This window comes from Pelodiscus sinensis, chromosome 27 (genome assembly GCF_052426305.1).
Source record: "Pelodiscus sinensis isolate ZL-2025 chromosome 27, ASM5242630v1, whole genome shotgun sequence".
NCBI classification, from domain to species: Eukaryota; Metazoa; Chordata; order Testudines; family Trionychidae; genus Pelodiscus; species Pelodiscus sinensis.
In genome coordinates this window covers 15,961,629-15,981,392 of record NC_143078.1, presented here as the reverse complement: position 1 = coordinate 15,981,392, position 19,764 = coordinate 15,961,629, and the positions used below count along the sequence as shown (strand labels likewise).

Genomic DNA, 19,764 nt, shown 5'->3' with positions numbered 1-19,764 from the left:
AAATAATGCCCAGGGGCAAGCCACCCTGTTACACCCCCCTCTCCCCTGCCCCGTATGCTGGCTGGAACACTTGCCAGGAAGTACCGTACCACTCCCCTGCTAAGCATTTTAATCTCCTACACCAGGGGTCTCCAACCTTTCTAACCACAAGATGCTTTTTCAATGCAAGTGCTATGTAAGATCTACCCCAAACCCAAATCCCCTTGCCCCACTTCCATCCCGCCCCTTCTTTGAGGCCCTGCCCCTACTCCAGCCCTTTTCCAAGGCCTCACCCTGCTCACTCCATTCCCTTCCTCCCTCATCCTCACTCACTTTCACCAGGCTGGGGCAGGGGGTTGGGGTGCAGGCTCTGGTCTTGGACCGAGGAGTTTGCAGTGTGGGAGGGGCTCTGGGGTTAGCCCAGGGTGGGAGATCGGGGTCCAGGAGGAGTTTCAGGGTGCCAGCTCTGGGAAGGAGTTTGGGTGCAGGGGGACTCACGTCTGGGGCAGGAGGTTGGGTGTAGCAGGAGGTTCAGGGCTGAGCCGGGTTCAGGAAGCAGGCTGTGGCTAGGCACCATTTAACTGAGATGGCTTCCGGTTAAGCTTGCTCCTGCCCTGGCCCTGCGTTGCTCCTGAAAGCAGCTAGCATGTACAGCGGTGGCTCCTTAGCACTGTGCTGCCCCTCGTCTACAGGCACTGAGTCCACAGCTACTGGCCACGGTTCCCTGCTATTGATCCATGGGAGCTGCAGGAGCAGTGTCCGCAGGCAGGGACCGCATGTGGAGACCCCCTGCTCTGCCTCTCTCGGGGTGCAGGGACATGCCAGCCACCTCCAGGAGCTGCAGTTACCACAGGGATTCCAGCTATGACACGTTGAGTCATTTGAGAATTCACTAAAAGAATTACATTTAAGCCTGAGAGAGAGAGAGGAAAATTGTGAAATGCACAACAGCCAAACCAGATACTGCTTGCAAATTGGGTTAACAACTACTCCCCACCTATGGGTTGGGTGGGGAGGAGAGTGAAGGACAATTTGTAAGAATGACAGACAGTGGGACACACTTGCATTGTCAAGCTCTCTCCATCCCCTCCTCTGTGGAGATAGGGTAGAACAGTGGTCCCCAACATGGTGCCTGTGGGCACCATGGCACCCGCGGGGGCATTTGTGTGTGTCCAAGTGCTCAGGGCTGGCCTGGCCCTGGGCACGTGGCGCATGGTGAGCGCCGTGGATTGGGCGTGTGGCGCTTGGGGGGAGGAGCGCTGGTGCCTGGCAACCTTAAATGGTTGGGGACCACTGGGGAAGAAGCATGGAGGGGGGGATGACACCGACATCAGCCTCTCCTCCCATCCCCCTCCCTCATTCTGCACAGCAAACAGGAGACTTCTGAGGGGCAGCTCCGAGGCAGAGGGCAGGAGCAGTATGATGGTTGAGGGGCAACTGAAAGGCCCCTGTTCCATAGCTTCCTGGCCAAATCAGTCAGACCTGTCAGAGGCTCCAAGATCTACCAGTTGGTGTCCACTGTCCTAGAGGAAGAACCTCAGCTGGTTCAAGCTGCCGTTATCCCACACTCAGCGCCTTGCATGACATCCCTAATGTACGGCAGGGTGCAGGGGTTGGCTCACTTGAATCTGGAAATCCCCGTCCGCTATCGGTGTGTCTCTCTCCTTTTAGCCAGACCTTGTAGGTTTCACCGCACCCTCACAGTGATGCTGGGAGTAGCCTCTCCGTTCGGAAAGCACATCTATGCTTTGTGCCTCCGCAAGGGGCTGTGCTCAGAGGTTTATTTCAGTGAGACCAAGGGTGCTCGGCCCCTTGCAGCCTCAGACTGTTAAAGAGGATTGGGAGGGGACTGAGTGCAACTGGCGCCCACCCTACCAGCCAAGTGACGGGATGGTCTATAGCACTGTCAGACAGCCCCTTGGCACCACTTTGGCCACTGTGCACCTGCGGCTATTGGTGGCCACACTGGGAGCTCTGTGTGTAGCAGCTACAGGACAAGGTCCGGTATGTGGCGCACAAACCTATTGCGGCCTCTGAGCATTCCTGTGGCTTATGTTTTCGGCATCAAGAATTTAATCTTGAGGTATCATTGTTTTCCACACAGCTAGCCCAGAACAAAGGACAGCCACCCGATCCATGCATGTGCCTTTATTTTGGGTTTACTACTGCTTAGTTGATGCCATAGAAGAGATTATCTGCAGCAAACCTGAAGATGCAAGTAACCGTGGCTCTAATAATAGCACAGACTTATTTACACAGGAGAGGACATACAGCTCTAAATAGCAGACTGGGAATCTTTTCCGTAACCGTTTCCTCTTTGTGTCTGACCTGCTCTCCCCCCACCGCTGTGAAATGATTGCCAGACCCCAATCAATCCAGCTGTCTTGCTGTCCTGTGATCTGCTACTCTCAGCATCCAGGAGACAGCAGCTAGCATCTGTGCCGCTACACTGGATAGAGAGAACAGGTGGAGGCAAATCAGCCTACCAGGATATCAAATACAGAGAGAAAATTGGATACTAGAAATAAATTCAATCGGCTACTTAAGGCTGTGGGGACAAATTGCAGCAGTTGCAGGGAGCAGCAAATGTTAATTTTTCCAGTGGAAGGTTTGAAAGTGTCTCAATTCTTGGGGGCTTTATTTACAGCTGGTAAATGGGTTAACTTCTAAACCAAGGACTGAGGGATTAGTTACATTTGAGGTTAAACTTAAATCTGGTCCATTGTCCACTCCCAGTGATATCTTCCAGTTCACACCACTATGGATTTTTTTAAGGGTTTCCACAAAATAGACCGGGCTGGGGTGGGGTTTTCTCTTGCGTTCCACAGAAGCATTGCTTTCACTGTCTTCCATGGAGGTTTGTAATGTTGTTTACATGCGGAGATGTAAAGCTTAGTATAACGTATCCATTTGATGTACTGGTGACTACTTGCTCTTCTGTTTCCGAGCATGCTCTTCTGTTTCTCTTATAAGCAGCAGTGCTACAGACTGCAGAGAAACTTTTTAAAAGAGGAGGGCATCTCAGCTGGGCTGCAGGAAGTTTAGCCTCATTGGATGGCTTGTTCTTGGAGGGATGTGGCTTGTGCACCGGGCGGGTCTTAGAGTGTGGGTTCTTGAGTCATTTTTGCTTAGTCCTCTGGCTCTGCTCAGCAGAACAGTGATGCTAAATGGAAGTTGACTTCTTTCCCTGCCATCTCCCTTAAGAAAAGAGAAAGGGAAGTTATAACACTTTAGAATTAGGACACTTTAAGAGAATTAAATCCAGTGCCCAAATGCCTGCAGAGTATTGATTTTGAGGGCCAGATTCTGATTTTATGCGAAGACGAGAGCTAGGTAAATACATCTGTCAAAATTAAGGATGTTAAGTATCATGTAATTCACTAATCAAATAGCTGACGTATTTTTGCATCAACTATTTGATTAGTCAATAGGGTGGCGCTGCCCCTTCTAAACACCACGGCAGCACTTCAAAGGGGCAGTGCCGCATGGAGACCGGGGCACCCCCCAGCTGACCCTGGGCTCCATGCGGTGCTGCCACTTTGAAGTACCCCGCTTATCCCTCCCTTACTGCCTCTATCCGATGGGGCAGGGGGGAGAAGCGACTAGTCGACTAGACTAGGGATGTGAAGGAGAATCTGACTCGGACAGGAGCAAACAATGTGAAAATATAACAGTGTAAAATATAAAGTTTACAACAATTCTGCATCTAACCTAGGGCTGTTAAATACCAGTTAATTAAATAGTTGATTAACCTCATGGATTATCAGTTACTCAAGTATTCTATAGTCCCCTGGCTAGGGCTGGCAGCCAGTGGGCTCTGGCCCCACTCCCAAGGAGTCCCTGCCACTCCCCGCTGCTGCCTCTGTATCAGACAGCAGCACGGGGTGCCAGGCGGGAGCTGGTCTGCAAGAGGAGCCAGTTTAAAAACCAGCTCTCCTGGCAGACCAGCTGCCTGTCGCCCTGTACTGCTCCCTCTGATACAGGCAGCAACACAGGGTGGCAGCAGCCCCTGTCTGGGGTGTGGGACTGAGTTCCCAGACCCAGCACTGCCTGGCTCCTAATATACTTTAAATGCAGAGCTGCGGCAGGGGTAGGTCCTGGACCCCGTGCAAGCCAGGACTGAGCTGGCCAGCCTGTTAAAAATGAACTCGCAAGGGGGAGGAGGGAAATGCACATACTGTAACATTAACCGATAAGCTTTTGCTTCATCAACATCCCTATCAACTGCTCCTAGCGGAGCTGCTCTCAGCAGTGCTTGTAACTCACTATAGTACTAAACCTGCCAAGCAACTGTACAGCACAACAGCTTCAAGTGGCCGTTCCCACACTTAGAAACGGCCCTGTGCCCTGCCAGGAAATGTCGCAGTGAACAATACAGAGGTGAGATCACCGCTTCCCTCCTGCTGCAAGCGAGGGTGTGCTTGCAGTGAAGCAGGCTAGCTGCCTTTCATGCCCCTGCCTTCCTCTTTGTGTGCATGGAGAGGGAAAGCTCCCAGCCTGGCTCTGTGGGAAATAAAGCATTGGAAGATGCTGGCTGGATGTTTTGGAGCAGGGGGGGCAGAGAATGCTTCAGGGCCTTTCTGGGCAGTTACCACAAATGTTCATCAAACTCAGACTGTGTTTGTGAAAAGCAGCAGGGTGGGTGGCCAGGGCCTGTCTGACGCTGTGCATAACTCGTCCCTTGTCCTGTCCCTTGTCCCATCCCCAAGAGCACGCTACTCCGGCTAGGTTCTGTTTCAGCTCCGGTGCGCGCTGAGTGCTAGAACTGTCGCCCTGAGCGGCAATAGGAATGGACCCGATTATAATACTGCTGCAGATTACCCAGTGTGCTGTGTTGTGGCGGGGTGATCGCCCGGACTATAATTCGGCTTGGTCTTGCCTGACTGCACGGGAGCCGGGCGGTATTCCAAGGGGCAGCACCTCTCCCCCGCCAAGGGCAAACAGTTTCGTAGTGCAATGCCTTAAAATGCTTGCTACCCAGCCAGACCTTCTAGTCCACTTTGGCCAATCAGATTCAGCTAAAAAGCCCACCTGCCCGCTGAGTAGGGAAATCAATCGCTGCAGGGGCTGGCAGGCAATAAGCAGTTAGCGTCACGGGTTCCTTGAGAGGTGGCTGATGCTCGCAGCCCCCTCCTGTTCCCATAGACAAAATAGGAAGAGGCTGCTGTGGCGGGGAGGGGCAGGATGAGCCAGTATTTAGTTGTGACTTAGAAGGGCAAATAGAGCAAAGGTTTCCTACGACCTCGGTGCGCTATCGCTGCCTCCTCCCCATCTGCTAATCAAGTGCTCCGGTGTGGCTTACAAGCTCTCCAGTTCTCGGCCTGCCGTGCCCATACCTGCGGCGCTGGCGTCTAGAAGAGACCACAGTCCTTGAGGTTCTCTTTGATGATGACATCCGTGACTGCGTCGAAGACGAATTTGACGTTCTGTGTGTCTGTGGCACAGGTCATGTGGCTGTAGATTTCTTTCACGTCTTTGCGCATGTTGAGGTCAAGGAACTGATTCTTGATGTAATTTCCTGCATCTTCAAATGTATTGGGGCCTGTTTGGGGAAGGAAGTAGCTCTGCTGATTGGGAAGAGCACCGGTTAGAAACTCCTGCAAGCCCGTTGTCGTGGGCTGGGTCGGATTAAGTGTGTGCTGCCCAGGGCAGGACTGTTTGCTTTCCACACACAGTGACGAGCGAGCAGACCTTTCCTGGGGTGGCTCAGCCTTCAGCCAAACCTCTTTGCTCCTACGCGGACAAATCCGCCCCTTTTCCCTTCTGCAGAGTCCTAACTTCATCCCAATGAGATCCTAAGAGCACTGTTTGCTCTGACCCTGGGCTGTGCCCCTCCCTGCTTCCCACTGCCTCTGGGTAGACACTTGTTTCTAAGCCTTGGGTGCAGATGTCATGGGACCTTACACGCTCCCATGGAGAGGGGCAGGGCAAGTTTTTAGACCAACTCACCGTCGTAGTCTGGGAAGCAGATGCTGAGGTGGACTTTCTTGATCTTTTCCTCAAAGAGGTCCTTCTTGTTGAGGAACAGAATGATGGAGGTGGCCGCGAAGAACTTGTGGTTGCAGATGCTGTTGAACAGGTGCAGGGACTCGTGCATGCGGTTCTGAAGACAGACAAAAAGACCATCTCGCGTGGACAGACATTTCCGAGGCGGGGCTGTTGGAGAGACCCGGCTCGTTCTGCTTTCAGAAAGGAGGGGCAGGCCAGTCCCCACTGGGTCAGACGTGTACTGAAAGTGCTCTCACCCCACCCCCCACAACCAACTTTCTGTGGCTTGTGAACAAGGGCGAGTTTCTTCCTCAAACTCGGCTCCACAGCAGCCGCTGCCCACACTGCTAATCGTACCGACGGTGACGCTCAGCAAAGCACCTGTTTTCTGCAGTTGTAAAGGTCAGGGCTGCACTTCCTACCGTTACAAGGGTGAAACCTTTGTGGGTCATAAAGTGATGATGTTTCCTGTTTGTCAGAGCCCAGATAAGGACTCCAAGGGGTAATCAGCACCCCTCTGTAGTGCCTCTGTTGCAGTTTCAACAGGGCTCCGAGTGTCAGTTCTCAACTGAAAAAGCACCAATTCGCTCCACTAAGCTCTGTAGAGCAGAAACAGCTCTGTGCTCAGCCCAGGGAGGGCTTTATTAGCCTGGGCCCCAAGACACCCCAGCTGTGCTGACTGATGGTGGGAAGGAGAGAGCGACTGTTGCTGAAATGAAGGTACCCCTGGCAGGCAGGGAGAAGCACAGGCCCAAATACAGCCGCTGGAAACCAGCAGCCCAACCCTCTGCCTTCAGCAAGTCTCTCGCAGCCTCTTCTGGTGTGAGAAGCACCTGCCTTGCCAAAGAAGGCCCGGGAGCATGTTTATGGGAGCTTTGTGAGCGGTTTGGCAGGGTTGTTAGAGGAGACTTTTCACCCTGAGACTCTTCAGGTTCCTGCTCCTAGAAGCCAGGGGGCTTGGCAGCCCTCTGGTCCCTCGCTGCACCAGAAGCAGCGGCCTCTTCGTGGATCATCACGACAGCTGCTGGAGCGTCCAGCGTGAAGGACTTGGCCCCCCCCCCCCCGCTGCCTCGTATCCTAGAGCTACCGTCACATCCCAAGCTGCTGCAAGGCAGGTGTGCGGGTGGCAAAGACTCGGCCCTGGGAAGCCGCGGGGCTCCTGTTACTAAACCGACGACCAATTATAGAATCCCAGGGCAGGAAGAGACCTCAGGGGTCATCGAGTCCCACCCCCTGCCCAAGGCAGGACCAACCCCAACTCCATCATCCCAGCCAGGGCTTTGTCAAGCCGGGACCTAAAAACCTCTGGGGATGGAGATTCCACCCGCTCCCTAGGGAAGCCAGCCCAGGGCTTCCCACCCGCCATGGGAAATAGTTTTTCCTAATCTCCACCCTAGACCTCCCCCACTGGGATGCTGTGGGAGGAGGCACTGAACAGCTGTTCTTTCTCCCATGAGCCAGCACCTCTGTGTCTCCCTCCTGTGGCTGCTGCAGGTGCCTGAGGATAGGACCTTCAGAAATCCCCCATTTCCCCCCTCTGATCTCTACACTGCCCTCCCCAGAGCCAGCTCCCTGGTGCTGCAGGCCAGCTGGCCTCGGAAGCTCTTCCTTAAGCCTGGTGCGAGCTGGCCCAGGTCTCGGCCGTGAGACTATCACAAGCTGCCGCCAACTCTGCCTCAGCGACTGCGAGCGCTCGCCAGGCGCGACGGGAGGCAGAGAAGGCCTGTCCTCTGCCCAGAGGGGGAACTGAGCCGGGGGGTAGGTCAGGTGATTTGCCCAGGGCCACACAGCTCTCAGGTGAGACCTGAACTCAGCTCTCTCATGACCTGTGGTCTAGGCCTTTCTTCCTACTCCAGGCACTTGGACGGGCGGTCTTGCTCCTGGCGTTTCTCTTCCGACGGGGGTTAATCCGATGTCAGGCGAGCGCTACTTTGCTTCCTGCATTTGCATCAGAGCAGCACCATGTAAACTGACGTTCAAGGCTCTTCCCGGCTCTGCTGCCTGCCGGCGCCTCCCTGCGTTCCAGGCAATCCAGGCACTGCACCAAGGGCGCGAGTCGGCCTATGCTCGGCAGAGGGGGTGGCGCTCACATTTTGCCCAGGCGAACTGGGCGTTTTTCTGTTTGCTGGCTCTCTGGAAAAGGGAAGAGCAGCCGCCCAGCCGGGCTGCAGGGGCAGAGCAGTGGCCACGGTGCCAACAGCCCGTTGGGATGCGGAGGGAGAACTCACCACTTCATCGTCCTCTACCAGCACCATGTCGTAGGCGCTCAGGGCTCCACAGAAGATAATGCAGGTCACGCCCTCGAAGCAGTGGATCCACTTTTTGCGCTCCGACCTCTGTCCTCCCACGTCAAACATCCTGGGGAAGGAAGAACACTGCTGCCATCAGACAGCCCCTGACCCCAGACCAGTGAGAATGGGAACAGTCCCAGCACCCGCCAGGACCCCAGCCCCCACCCTCTCCCGGCTGGGATGTGGCAGCTGTTTACACGATTGCAGAGGCCAGATGGTGTAAACTGACGGGGCAATGGTGCTCTGCTGCTTTACGCCAGCCACGAAACTCGGCCGTTAGGCTGGGATGGGACGGACACGCTCCCAGCCAATGGAAGTAGGACGGCATTATCCCAGCTGGAATTTGGCCAGGATGCCTGGGTGGGTGCCGCCGCCAGAGGCCACCAAAGGGGGAGGGACACGTGCGTCGGTACCCACCTGAAGTTCAGATCTTTGACCGAGAACTTGGTCTCTATGATGCCTGTGGTCTTCACTCGAGAGCGTAGCACGTCCTGCTCATTGGGGAGGTAATCAGGGGCTGTGATCCGATCCAGCTGGTTCAGGTAGCTAGGCAGGAACACAGAGAGCTGTCGGGAGGAGTCCCAGGAGGCAGGGCATGGAGCTACCGGGCCTGGGGTCCCCAGGGAGCTGGGCTCATGGGAGAGGGTGGGGGAAGGCCCAAGCGATCCCGTAGCCTGAGGGGGAGGAGACGTCCTACCCACCATAGAGCAGGAGAATCTCAGCTGAGCAGCCCGAGTCAAAGCATGCGCCTGGCCGCCTGACTTAGGGCACGGCCCAGGCCCCTTGGGCCGGGCGCTGACCAAGCCTGGCCACTATGGCCCAAAGAGAGGCTGTTGGGGGGGGGGGGTGATGAGGGAGGCCAGCTGGGTGCGGACAGGCGGCTGGGGCTACGCGAGGGCTTGTTGCAGAGGAGGCTGGGGGTGCGAGGTGATGGAGTCGCTCCGGGAAGCCCGTAACCCCAGGTTGAACGGAGCGGGGAGCAGCGGGGTAGGCTGGGGTTCTGAAGTCACAGAGCGTCCTTCCCGCCCGTGGATGGGGGGTGCAGCAAGGCTGCGTGCTCCCTGCAGCAGTCGCCGTGAGGAGCCCAAACCGGCCACGGCGCAGGGCCTCGAGAGCTCACGCCAGTGCAAAGGGACCTGCGCTGCTGGCGCTGACAGTGGCGTGGAGCCGGGGTAACTCCACCGGCTTCCACGGGTCTACGCTGCTGTGAGCAGAAGCCCCGAGGCTACTGACCACCAGAGAGCCTGAAACGCCCCCTTGGCCTCGGAGGGAGCTGCCTCTTAGGACACAGGAGAGTGGGGCTCCGGTGCCTGACACACCCGGGCACGGGGCAGCTGTGCTGGATTGGCAGGGCTGGCTGCTGCAGTCATGGGGTGGCGCAGGGCCAGCCGCCCGGCTGCCAGGGGCCTGGAGCGCTTAGGCCGGCCCTGGTGGCTTGGGTCTTGCTGACACACTAGCACTGCCCAGGCCGGGTCAATCCACGTCCCCATCTCCCAGCCGAGGGGGAGCCCGGAGGACACAGTGAAAGACCGGAGTGAATGCAGCTTGATGGATCCTCATGCTTCCAGCCGCTCGGGCTGTCCTGCGTGTCGGCTAGAGCCCTTTAAGGGGCGTGGGCCCTTCCCCGGATGGACAGAGCTCTCCTTGAACTCCAGGCTAAGGATCCAGCGGCTCCAAACGGAGCAGGTCGGCCCTTCACCTGGAATCTCTCCCCTCCTGCCCCCTTTGCCTGGGCAGCTGGGAGTCCTTGGGGTGAATCGTAGGGAGGGGGTGGTACCTGCTCCCCAGCGACCAGTCACTTCACACCAGCTAAGGAGAGAGGCAAGATACTAAGCCCCAGAGAAGGAGCCTCCCCCCCCCCCCCCCCACGGCAGGTGCTTGTGGTAATGCCTGGGCCATAGGCCAGACTTACTAGGCAGCGGAGTCGTTGAGCTGGTACTCGGCTGCTCGGTCGAAACAGGCCTGGACTCCGCTGTCTTTCCACAGCTTCTTTATGCAGTCGACCAGCTCCGGGGGCATGGTGCCCTCCTCGATGGAGTCTGCCAGGTTGCACAGCTGCCGCCCGTTGTCCTGGGGGGCAGAGCCGCTGAGCGCAGGGCATGAGCCGGTGGGGGGGCAGCGTGGTCTGCACCGGGGCCTGGGACTGCTCTCTGGATTGCCCCCACCCCTGCTGATTCCCCGGGCCAGTAACCAGAGACAGACTCAGGGCCCGGAGCGGGGTGCGCGCTGCTCCTTCGCCAGTAGGTGGCAGCCCGCACCAGCAGCTGGCTGCAGGGAGCAATGGGACCCCAAAGGGAGCAGGGCCCGAGTCTCTGCGTTCGCCTTGCCCAGCTTGAAGGCATTGCCTTCCCCTGCCCAACCGCAGCCTGGCACCACGGGTGGAGACGGACCGGCCACGTGCCAGCAGTGACCTGGGAGAGGGGATGGGTTGCACCCTCAGCAGGTTTGACGCTAAGCTGGGGGAGAGGTAGAGACGCTGGAGGGCAGGGAAGGGTCCAGAGTGACCTGGACAGATTGGAGGATCGGGCCACAAGAAATCGGATGAGGTTCAACAAGGACAAGTGCAGAGTCCTGCCCTTGGGTTGTAAGACTCCCAGGTATTGGTACAGACTGGGGACCGACTGGCTAAGCAGCAGTTCTGCAGAAAAGGACCTGGGGGTTACAGTGGATGAGAAGCTGGAGATGAGTCAACAGTGAGTCCTTGTAGCCAAGAAGGCTAATGGCATATTAGGTTGCATTAAGAGGAGCATTGCCAGCAGATCCAGAGATGTCATTATTCCCCTTTATTCAGCACTGGTGAGGCCACATCTGGAGTATTGTGTCCAGTTCTGGGCCCCCCACTGCAGAAGGGATGTGGACGCATTGGAGAGGGTCCAGCGGAGGGCGACCAAAGTGATTAGGGGCTGGAGCATATGACCTAGAGGAGGGGCTGAGGCAGGCCATACCCTCTGGGCATCCACTGGTGGCTGTGTGGGTTGGGGTGACCCCTACTGGCCAGCACCTGTAGCTCTGCCCAGCAGGACGGCTGCCGTCAGTCCCGTAGGCAAAGACCCAGCCTATCCGGCAGGTTGAGGGCAGGCAGGGAACAAGGGAAGGGAGGTTTTGGGGGAAGGGGCAGTGGCTGGCTGGGAAGCATGAAGGAAAGCTGAGGGTCTAGTGATGACAATGGACCCCTAATCCAAGGGACCTGAGGCATCCTGGCCCTGACTGCTGATATCCCGTCTATGCTGGGCTGTATCCTGGAGGAGCAATAAACTCTCTATTCTACTGGCTGGGAGAGTCTCATCTTGCTGCAGACGGGGTGCAGGATGGGGGGGTACCCGACCTGCCACCACAGAGGGATTTGGGCTTGTTTAGTCTGCGGAAGAGAAGAGTGAGGGGGGATTTGAGAGCAGCCTTCAGCTCCCTGAAGGGAGGTTCCAAAGAGGATGGAGAGAGGCTGTTCTCAGTGGTGATGGATGGCAGAACAAGGAGCAATGGGCTCAAGTTGTGGTGGGGGAGCTCTAGGTTGGATATTAGGCAGGTGGGGAAGCGCTGGGCTGGGTTCCCTAGGGAGGGGTGGAATCTCCATCCCCAGAGGAGCAGCTGGGAACCTTTGGCCCCCTGGTAAGTGCTTGCAGGCGTGCGTGAGGCATTGGATATGTCTGCGCAGCGCCCAGCCGAGGGACGGATTTGAGCAGGCAGCGAGGACATGGCAGCTGGGGCTCAGGGTGGGGCTGGCCCTGTGAGCTCAGACCCAGGGTGCCTCGGACTGGCAGAGCAACCCGCCCCAGCGGCAGCATCCGCACTGCCGTTCTGCTAGCTGGAGTGAGGCGCGTGACCCCTTCTAGCCCCAGGGAAGCTTCTCCAACCCGAGCATCCTGCATCTCAGGCGCCCGCCTCTGCAGATCCATGGGACTCGCGACGTGCCCGAAGAGATGAGCACGTGGGGACCAGCCCCCCACGCCCTCCCCTGTCCAGTTCCCAGGTGCAGGCGCGTACTGACCGACCGCCCTGGCTCGGCGAAGTCGATCCCCAGCGTGGACATGGCGCGGATGATGGCCAGGATAGACTGCAGCACGTTGCCGTAGATGATCGACTTAAACTCCAGGCACTCTTCTTGTGTGTAGCCGTCTTGGTGGATGATCCTGCAGGGCGGGGGGACCAGAGCAGGGCGCTTAGCGGGAATCCCAGCGTTCCCTAGCAGTACCCTCCCCTGCATGTGGACACTGGCACCAGAGGAGAGGCAGGGCAGGGACGGAGATGGGGCAGGTTGGCCCCTGCTTCCTCCAGCACTCAAACACTCAGTGTTTTCCTGGCATAGCTGCCTTTCCCCTGGCGCTGGCCCGGGCATGCTGGCTGGGGTGGGTGCGGGATGGAAGAACGGCCCAGTACGGGGGGCGTGCGCTGGCCGTGTCTGGCACCAGGCAGGGAGAGCTGGGCTCCTTGCCACTTTCTGCCCAGGCTGGCATGCGGCCCGGCTGGTAACTGGGCCCATCGTGGTTGCACGCAAGCCCCGATGCAAAGAGAAAACTCCCTCCTGGGTCTCCATGGAGCCAGCCCAGGGACCAGGGTGGAGGCCCGTGGCTCGGATTAGCTCGTGGCTCTGCCTGTGACAGATTCCTAGCGGGAGGGCCGATCCCACTGGGCCGGCCGCAGCTGGTGCCAAGTGTGGGGCTGCCTGTGCTGCACCATGGGGAGTGTTCTCTGCCCCACGGGGCTCACGCCAGCGGCCCAGCACAGCAAGGAGGGTGCAGAAAGGGGCTTGGCTGCTTCCTCCTCCCGTGGGCCCAGAGCCTGCGGTTTGGTGTGGCGAGCAATCAGCGTGCCCCAGCACCTCTGGGGCCAGCAGCCCGCCTGGGCACTGCTCCTGGCTCTGCCGTCAGGCTGATCTTGTCCTAGCGCGGGCCGAGCAGGACGAGAAACGCCCCCGTCAGTGCTGGGCTGGCGCAGGAAGGGACCCCGCACCCATCAGCTCGTGCCTGGAGGCAGACCAGGGCCCCTGTTCCTCCAGCAGGTGCTGCTTTGGTTGGACTCTTTAACGCATTGTGAGCAATCTTGCTGCCGTCGGGCTGGAAGGCAGCCTGGCCCCACAGCGCAGATCACGCTAGTCGTGCTTAGATTAGGCCCGGGCCTGTGTTCTGGGCAGCCCCCCCTCGGCCCTCCCGCTGTACTCACTTCATCTGTTTGACGATTGTGCTCTTGCCTGACTCCCCGGCACCTGGAAAAGAGCCGGCGGAAGCGTGTGAGTGCAGCCTCCCGCCAGAGACGCTGGCGCCTAGAGGGGCCCAAGCTCTGTAGCGTCGCCCTGCGGAAGGACCTGGCGACGCAGCGAGCAGTGTGCACCCGCCTGCTCTTTGCTCCCCGCCCCCGGCGCTTCGCTCTGGGTGAGCCCAGAGCCGCAGGGGATTTCTCGGGGCAGGGGGGATACTCGCATATTACCGCCCTGGGTTCCCAAAGCGGATTGCGTCCCAAGCCCTGTCAATGGCCTTGTTTTGCGGGAGCGTCTAGAGCCCAGGGCTTCAGCCTGCGCTTACGTAACTGCCCAGCCTCTCCCCTTCCCCAGCTGTCCAGAGGCATTGGGCTCCCCTGGCCTGTAAGCAATAGAAGCTCAGCTCTGGGACGGGGGGGGCTGCATGTCCCCAGCCTCCTCTGTTCAGCGCCACGAGCGCCGTCCCACGGAGACTCCTGCCGGACGCACCCCGGCTCCTCGCCAGCTCACAAAGACCAGGAAACGGGGCCCAAACCTGACCCTCTGCCCTGGGCTCAAGCCGTCTGGCGCCCCACTGGAAGGCACCGGGCATGTGCAGTCTGGAGACTGACAGCACGCGATGGCCTGTGACCGAGGGGCCAGCGCCCTGCTGCTCTCCCAGGCCAGCGAGGTAGGAGGAGGCTCCGTTTGGAGCCAGGAGGCTGCGGGTGGATTTTTAGGCATTTCTCTGAATGATCTGGAGAAAGGGGTAAGCAGTGAGGTGGTAAAGTTTGCGGATGATCCCAAACTGTTTAGGATAGTCAAGGCAGAAGCAGACTGGGAGGGACTCCAAGAAGATCTCACCAAACTGAACAAAATGGCAAATGAAATTTCATGTGGATAAGTGTAAAGTAATGCACATCGGGAAAAATAACCCCAACTATACGTACAGTATGATGGGGGCTAATTTGGCTACGACAAATCAGGAAAGAGATCTTGGAGTTATCGTGGACAGTTCTCTGAAAACTTCCACACCGTGTGCAGCGGCGGTCAAAAAGGCAAATAGGATGCTAGGAATTATTAAGAAAGGGATAGAAAATAAGACCCAGAATATCTTACTGCCCCTGTATAAAACTATGGTACGCCCACATCTTGAATACTGTGTACAGATGTGGTCTCCTCACCTCCAAAAAGATATTTTGGCCTTGGAAAGGGTTCAGAAAAGGGCAACTAAAATGATTAGGGGTTTGGAACAGGTCCCATATGAAGAGAGGCTAAAGCGACTGGGACTTTTCAGTTTAGAAAAGAGGAGACTGAGGGGGATATGATAGAGGTCTATAAAATCATGAGTGGTGTGGAGAGGGCCGATAAAGAAAAGTTATTTATTAGTTCCCATAATAGAAGAACTAGAGGACACCAAATGAAGCGAATGGGTAGCAGGTTTAAAACTAATAAAAGAAAGTTCTTCTTCACACAGCGTGTAGTCAACCTGTGGAACTCCTTGCCAGAGGAGGCTGTGAAGGCTAGGACTATAACAGAGTTTAAAGAGAAGCTAGATAATTTCATGGAGGTTAGGTCCATAAAAGGCTATTAGCCAGGGGATAGAATGGTGTCCTTGGCCTCTGTTTGTCAGAGGCTGGAGAGGGATGGCAGGAGACAAATCGCTTGATCATTGTCTTCGGTCCACCCCCTCTGGGGTACCTGGTGCTGGCCACTGTCAGCAGACAGGCTACTGGGCTAGATGGACCTTTGGTCTGACCCAGCACGGCCGTTCTTATGTTAAGGCGAGTTTGGAGCTGGAGCAGGTGGCGCGGGAGGCGCATGGGACCTGTGGGGGCTTTGGGAACAGGTTCCCCCCGTGGGGCTGGGCCTGCTCGGCGCGGGAGGATGGGCCAGGTGAGCTGTTGAGGTCACTACGGGTATCTCGCATGGCTGCTCTAACGCTCCCGCCCCGCCAACCCTCGTGCCCTGTGGCCAGGGATTCCGATCTTTCGCCTCCCCTAGGTGACACCCCCAGCACGCACCCTGCAGCTTCTGCCGCCTTCCACGACCCCTCCACTGAGCCGGCCGCGCCCGACTCGACTCGCCCCTCAGCAGTGCTCAAGGCGGAGGATGGGGGCTCGAGAGCCATGCGGTCGTGCCATCAGCCCCCCAGCGGGGGCCCCCAACCCAGCGGGCCAGGCCCATCCCACTGCGCCCCAGCACGCTGGCGATGAGGGTGTCGGTGGGACTGGAGCTGGGGTCCTCAGCCCTTGGGCACACCCAGCCCAGCCCTGGGCTCTCCCCCCGCCAGCGGGGCAGGGTGGGGCGGGGCGGGGCAGCCAGCGCCGGGCAGCGTCTCATCTCCTCACTTTAAGCAGCTTATTCCAGCCAGGAAGCTGCTTAGAATTAGGCCTAATCACGCTGATCCCGGCCTCCTCGCCGGCACCTGGATAAACCTTGTGGGCCGCTCAGAGGCAGCGAGTGGAACCCGGAGCGCCGGGGCCCCTCCCCAGGCCTGTGATGGGGCAAGGGGGGGAAGGGCCCTGCCGGGCTCTCCTCGCTCGCTCCCAGGAGCCGGGGAGGCTGGCTTTCCAGCCAGGGGTCCAGCCCCACGCTCAGCGCTGCGCTCAGTCAGGCGCCAGCTTTCCTCAGCCTCTGGATGCCGGCGGGCAGTTCCTTTATAGCCCTCCTCCCCCCACTGCCCTGCGGAAGAGCCCCTGGCCCCCGCTGCCCCTGTGCTGTGCCCAAGCAGGCGCCCCCGGCTGACTTTACACGCCCACACACGTGCGGTTTGGTGGCTGTGCGCCAGACGGGGCAGCAGGCAGAGCACGGAGAGGGGGCGCTGCAGGAGAAGAGGGGCTGGAGCCTCCATCGCGGCATGCGAAGGACTAAACCTCGTGTGGCCTTGCCTGGCCTCCGCAGAGACCGGCCCAGAGCTGCGCTCTCGGCCCTCAGCGGGGCACCCAGCTAACAAGCCCATAGCAGAGCCAGTCACCATCACCTCTGCCTGTCTCTAGGCCGGGTCTCGGCACGTGTCTCTAGCGGGGCTGCAAACCATGCGGCTGCAGCAGGGCAGGGGCTAGGACCAGGTGCTTGAGTCTGTGCCAGGCTCTCGCACCAGGTCTTGGCTTGGCATTTCTGGCCAGAAACTTCCCCTCAAATCCCTTCCCTTTTCCCCGCCGGCCTTGGAGTCTCCAGATGGATCCCTCGGCGTGTGGCTACCGAGCGATGCTGCCAGCCACCGCGCTCCGATTTCGCCCCAGCCTCCCTGGGAACCACAAATAGATTCTAATCCCTCCTGAGGTGCTGCCCTCTTCAGCCCGGCTTCTCTGAGCCGGGGTTTGTGACCTCTTGGCACATCCGACTGGTGGAGAAATCTGGGTCCTGGCTAATCGCTTCAGGTAGGAAGTCATCAAGCTAATGAGAGCCCATCTGGCGCCGCTTAGCACCGGAGCTTCGCTCAGCTGGGAAAAAACGGAGCCGCAACAAAACCCCAGGGCTGATCACACCTGTGAGCCCAGCATGGGCTGGAGCATCCCTCCTGCCTCGGGCCTCGCTGCATGTCCTGCTTCCTCGCCTCTCTCCCCCGGCCCTTGGCCACCCGCATTTTCTAATCCCTGTTCGCCAGCCCTGCCGCAAGACCCCCAGGTTCTCTCTCCTGCCCCCGCTCCTCTATTTTTGCCTCACCGTGGCTACGGCGCCTGAGGGAGCCGTTGTCCCAGGTTCGGCTTAGCCTGGAAGCTGGGTGGGCTCTGGCTAGCCGTCCCCTCCTACACGGCACGATCCTGAGCCCACAGGATCCCTGGTTGGGCCATTCTCCACCGACATGCGTGGAGACCAGCTCGGAGTGGCACAGACCCTCCTCCCTCCTGTCCTAATCCACCGGAGGGGCCCAGGGCTTCCCGTTACCTATTCTCCCGCTTACCTAGCAGCAGCAGCTTGACCGTCTTGGCCTCCTGGTCCGCATCTTCCTGGAGTTTCTTCTCCAGCTCCTTGGACCTTTTGGCCAATTCTTTATCCTCTGCGCTCGCTCCGCTCCCCATCTCGGCGTCTTCCTCCTCTAGCTCCTCTAACTCCTCTAGCTCCTCTGTCTCTTCCAGCTCTTCCCCCTGGCTCACTCACCCTTTAGGGGTGGGAAGAGAGAGAGAAAAAGGGGTATCTAGTCCACTGCCCCTGGTGCCCGTGCAGCCCAGCTCTGGAGCTCCACGCAGGACGGCTGCTGGCCAGCGGCAGGATGGGAGCCCTTCCCTGTGCCCCCAGCCGTCTCTCTGCTCTCTACCTTAATTCCCCATGGGTAACCTAATTTCTGCCCTGCGGATTGGGGACTTTTTATCTCACCATGTGACCTGCAAAATCCAATTATCCAAGCCCAAGATGGCAAAGATTAATGCCTGAGAAGGAGAACACTCGCTGGAGGCTGCCGGCAGGGCGGAGAAGGTCATTATGGAAGGGGAGAAGGGAGTGCAAGCACACCCGGAAGGATTCCCCGGCTGCAGGGGCCCTGGGGTGCGACCCGAGGGCCCCCAGGCCAGACGCGCAGAGCTGGGAGGTGTAGGTGGAAAACGCTAGTGAGGGGCCTGCTGCGTAAAACCAGCCTTCTCCTTTCTCCGGATCTGGGAGAGGCTGTTTGAGCAGTCGCAGTGGGGGGCAGCCAGCCCCCACCAGCTAGGGCCTCGGTACCCGGCAATGGGTGCCTCAGAAATGTGCTAGCTGGAGAGCTAGATGTTTCCACGCCACATCTGGCCTCCCTCCATCCCCCCTTCCTCCCCTGGCTCTTTGTTGCCACCCTCCCAGCCCCCTCTATTTCAGGGACTCCCATCCCCCCCATGCCAGCAGCTCATTCCCCTTCCCTCCCATGCCCTCCATTGCCTGTTTCCCACCATGGTAAGGACCCTGGGCCCATCCTTCCCGCTCCGCCATATGCCAGTAGTTCTGTGCGCCCAAGGCCCCCCACTTCCTGCCCCCGGCAGTGGCTCCGTGCGAAGTCCCATGCCCCTTCCTTCCCCCATTCTGGTGTCTACCTAGAAGATCCATGGGGTCCCCATGTTAAATTCTCGTGGGAGGACGGGCAGAGCCGGGCTAGCAGGGCGCAATGGAAACATCAGCTGGTTCACGGTTGAGCACCGCTGGCTCTGCTAACCAGATGCCAGAGCGCCACGTGTTCCCAGCTTTCCCCCGTCCCGTGGCTGGGGTGTCTCCAAAACCCTCATAGCTCTGCCCATGAAATTCCATTCCCTGGGATTTGGGAATCGGATTCACATTGGGAACACAAGCAGCCAGACAAACGCCAAGAGCCGATTGCCCGCCCTCTCCCCCGCCCCCGCCGCCAGTGCCCATCTGACACGATTTGTCTTTTCCTTTTGGGTTTAATTATTTGGCCACTTGTGGCAAACTGACGAGTCCACTTTGCAAGCGGATTGAGTCCAGCCTGAGATGAGCTAGCCCGGAACAGCCCCGTGTGGCTGGAGCTGTGTTTCAAAAGAACAGCGCTAACTCTGGCAGGGCTCCCACTGCACTTTACACCTGGACTGGCATGTCTTTTTACCTGTGTCCCTCCTTCTGCTCTGGCATCAGGGTGTCTGCTTGGAACCAGCCAATATTTTAAAAGGGCTCAGAGGTGATCTTGGCAATTTCAGGCTGGTAAGTCTAACGTCACTAGCGGGTAAATTGGCTGACACTATAGTAAAGATTAAGAACAGAATTGTCAGACACACAGATGAACATAATTAGGTGGGGAAAAGTCAACATGGTTTCTGTAAAGGGAAATCCTGCCTTACTAATCTACTAGAGTTCTTTGAGGTCAACAAACGTGGACAAGGGGGATCCAGTGGATATTGTGTACTTAGATTTGCAGAAAGCCTTTGACAAGGTCCCTCACCAAAGGCTCTTAAGTAAAGTAAGTTGTTATGGGATCAGAGGGAAGCTCCTCTCATGGACTGAGAACTGGTTAAAAGACAGGAAACAAAGGGTAGGAATAAATGGTCAGTTTTCAGAATAGAGAGAGGTCACTAGCGGGGTCCCCCAGGGGTCTGTGCTAGGACCAGTCTTATTCAACTTATTCATAAATGATCTGGAGAAAGGGATAAACAGTGAGGTGGCAAAATTTGTAGATGATACCAAACTGCTCAAGATAGTTCAAACCAAAGCAGACTGTGAAGAGCTTTAAAAGAATCTCACAAAACTAGGTGACTGGGCATCAAAATGGCAGATGAATTTGAATGTTGATAAATGCAAAGTAATGCACATTGGAAAATAGAATCCCTACTGTAGGTATAATATGACGGAGGCTAAATTAGCTGTTACCACTTGAGGGAGAGATCTTGGCGTCATTGTGGATATTTCTCTGAAAATGGC

At 57.8% G+C, this 19,764-nt stretch overlaps 1 protein-coding gene across 1 annotated transcript; it reads right to left on the bottom strand.

The window, feature by feature from the left end:
* Positions 1-1,806: 1,806 nt before the first annotated feature.
* GNAT2 (G protein subunit alpha transducin 2) lies at positions 1,807-17,676 on the bottom strand. The gene is made up of 9 exons (XM_006132159.5): positions 17,336-17,676; positions 13,416-13,458; positions 12,244-12,385; positions 10,171-10,328; positions 8,676-8,804; positions 8,196-8,325; positions 5,929-6,082; positions 5,316-5,521; positions 1,807-3,177 (listed from the first exon to the last, which is right to left on the bottom strand). The coding sequence occupies exons 1-8, from the start codon at positions 17,451-17,453 to the stop codon at positions 5,331-5,333; spliced, it is 1,065 nt and encodes a 354-aa protein (XP_006132221.1). The 5' UTR covers positions 17,454-17,676; the 3' UTR covers positions 1,807-3,177; positions 5,316-5,330.
* Positions 17,677-19,764: the final 2,088 nt, after the last annotated feature.